Here is a 1,524-nt window from a genome sequence, read left to right as displayed (position 1 = left end):
GCGGCTCAGGTCTGGCAAACAATTGAGGTATACTTTGCCTCACAAATTCGTGCTAAGAAATCTCAGTTCAAGACTCAATTGCAAAATGTTCGAAAAGATTCTTTAACTGTGAATGAATACTTGCTTCGAATTCGGTATTTTGTTGATATGCTTGCTTTAGTTGGACATGTAATTGCTCACAAGGATCATATTGATGCAATCTTTAATGGCTTACCTCCTGAATACGATATTTTAGAAATCAGTGTGAACTCTGGATTTGGTGAACATTCAGTTGAGGAAATTGAGTCTCTAATTTTGGCTCAAGAAGTTCGAATTGAAAGGGCTGTTAAGATAAGTGATGGCTCTAACTTAGCTAGTAATCTCACTTCTGCCAATCTTGCCATGGCTGGTGGTACATCCCATTCTCACTCGAGATTTTGGGGTTCTGGTTTTGAGGGTTTCAACTCCAGTTACTCTCCTCATACTTCTTCTTCTCATGGAAGTTATAATGGAAGTTTCTCTCCATTTTCTGACCACTCCTTTGGTGGATTTTCTTCTAGACAAAATTCATTCTCTGGAAATTCTAACAGCAGCAGCAGGGGAAAGTTTAGTGGTCGTGGCCGTGGAAATGTTTGGAACAAGAACAAGGTCCAATGTCAACTATGTGGAAAAACATGACATATGGTGATGCAGTGCTATTATCGTTTTGACAAATCTTTTACAGGCCCTTCTCAGTTCAACCATCAACTTCAGGGTAATCTTGCTCAATGTCAAAGTACCTCGATTGATTCAGCTCAGATGGGAGCTATGCTTGCTGCTCCTGAAGCTATAACCGACTCAGCATGGTATCTAGATGTATCCTTTAACATGGAGTGGTATCCTGATTCTGGTGCTACAAACCACTTGACAGCAGATCCTTCCAATCTCATGTCAAGTTTAGAATTTTATGGACCTGATTAGGTGCACATGGGTAATGGTAAGGGACTGACTATTACACGCATTGGCTCTTTTGCTTTTTCTAGTCCTTTTGTTTCTTCTAAATCTCTAGCTCTCAAACACTTATTACTTGTCCCTGAAATTCGTAAAAATCTATTGAGTGTTTCAAAATTTGCGGCTGATAATCAAGTTTTCTTTGAATTTCACCCTACTTCCTGTTTTGTTAAGGATTCAACTTAAAACGAAGTGTTGCGTCTTAAGGATGGTCTCTATGTTTTTGACAACTCCCAGCTCAATCTCAAGTCGTTGGATTCAATTGTCTCTCAACCTTCTTCTATATCTTGTTCTTCTGTTTCCAGCAATTTAAATTCCTTTATTCCTGTTATGCATGCTTGTTCTAGCACTGTTCATAGTCCACTGCTTTTGAGCTTTGACATAATAGGCTAGGTCATCCATAAGATAAGATTGTACAGCATGTGTTGTCTACTTGTAATCTTTCTGCCATCAATAAAATATCTTCTACTATCTGTCAGTTGTGTTATCTTGGTAAAGTACATAAGATCTCTCAAACAACATACACTAAACCATTGCAACTTGTCTTCTCTAATT

General features: G+C 38.5%; 1 protein-coding gene across 1 annotated transcript; it reads left to right on the top strand.

Moving 5' to 3' along the window:
• Positions 1 to 147: 147 nt before the first annotated feature.
• On the top strand, positions 148 to 939 carry LOC112094390. The gene is made up of 2 exons (XM_024175083.1): positions 148 to 634; positions 704 to 939. Exons 1-2 carry the CDS (start codon positions 148 to 150, stop codon positions 937 to 939), a joined length of 723 nt encoding a protein of 240 aa, XP_024030851.1.
• Positions 940 to 1,524: the final 585 nt, after the last annotated feature.

The sequence above is a fragment of the Morus notabilis genome, unplaced genomic scaffold (assembly GCF_000414095.1).
Source record: "Morus notabilis unplaced genomic scaffold, ASM41409v2 Scaffold7296, whole genome shotgun sequence".
NCBI lineage: Eukaryota > Viridiplantae > Streptophyta > Magnoliopsida > Rosales > Moraceae > Morus > Morus notabilis.
The sequence above is the reverse complement of the archived record's forward strand: the minus strand, read 5'-3'. Positions and strand labels throughout refer to the sequence as shown.

Excerpts from the sequence above, each read along its gene's own strand:
- LOC112094390 (XM_024175083.1), top strand. The coding sequence starts at position 148 with ATGCTTGCTTTAGTTGGACATGTAATTGCTCACAAGGATCATATTGAT. Across the intron at positions 635-703 it reads GAACAAGAACAAGGTCCAAT|GCCCTTCTCAGTTCAACCAT; the intron begins GTCAACTATGTG and ends AATCTTTTACAG.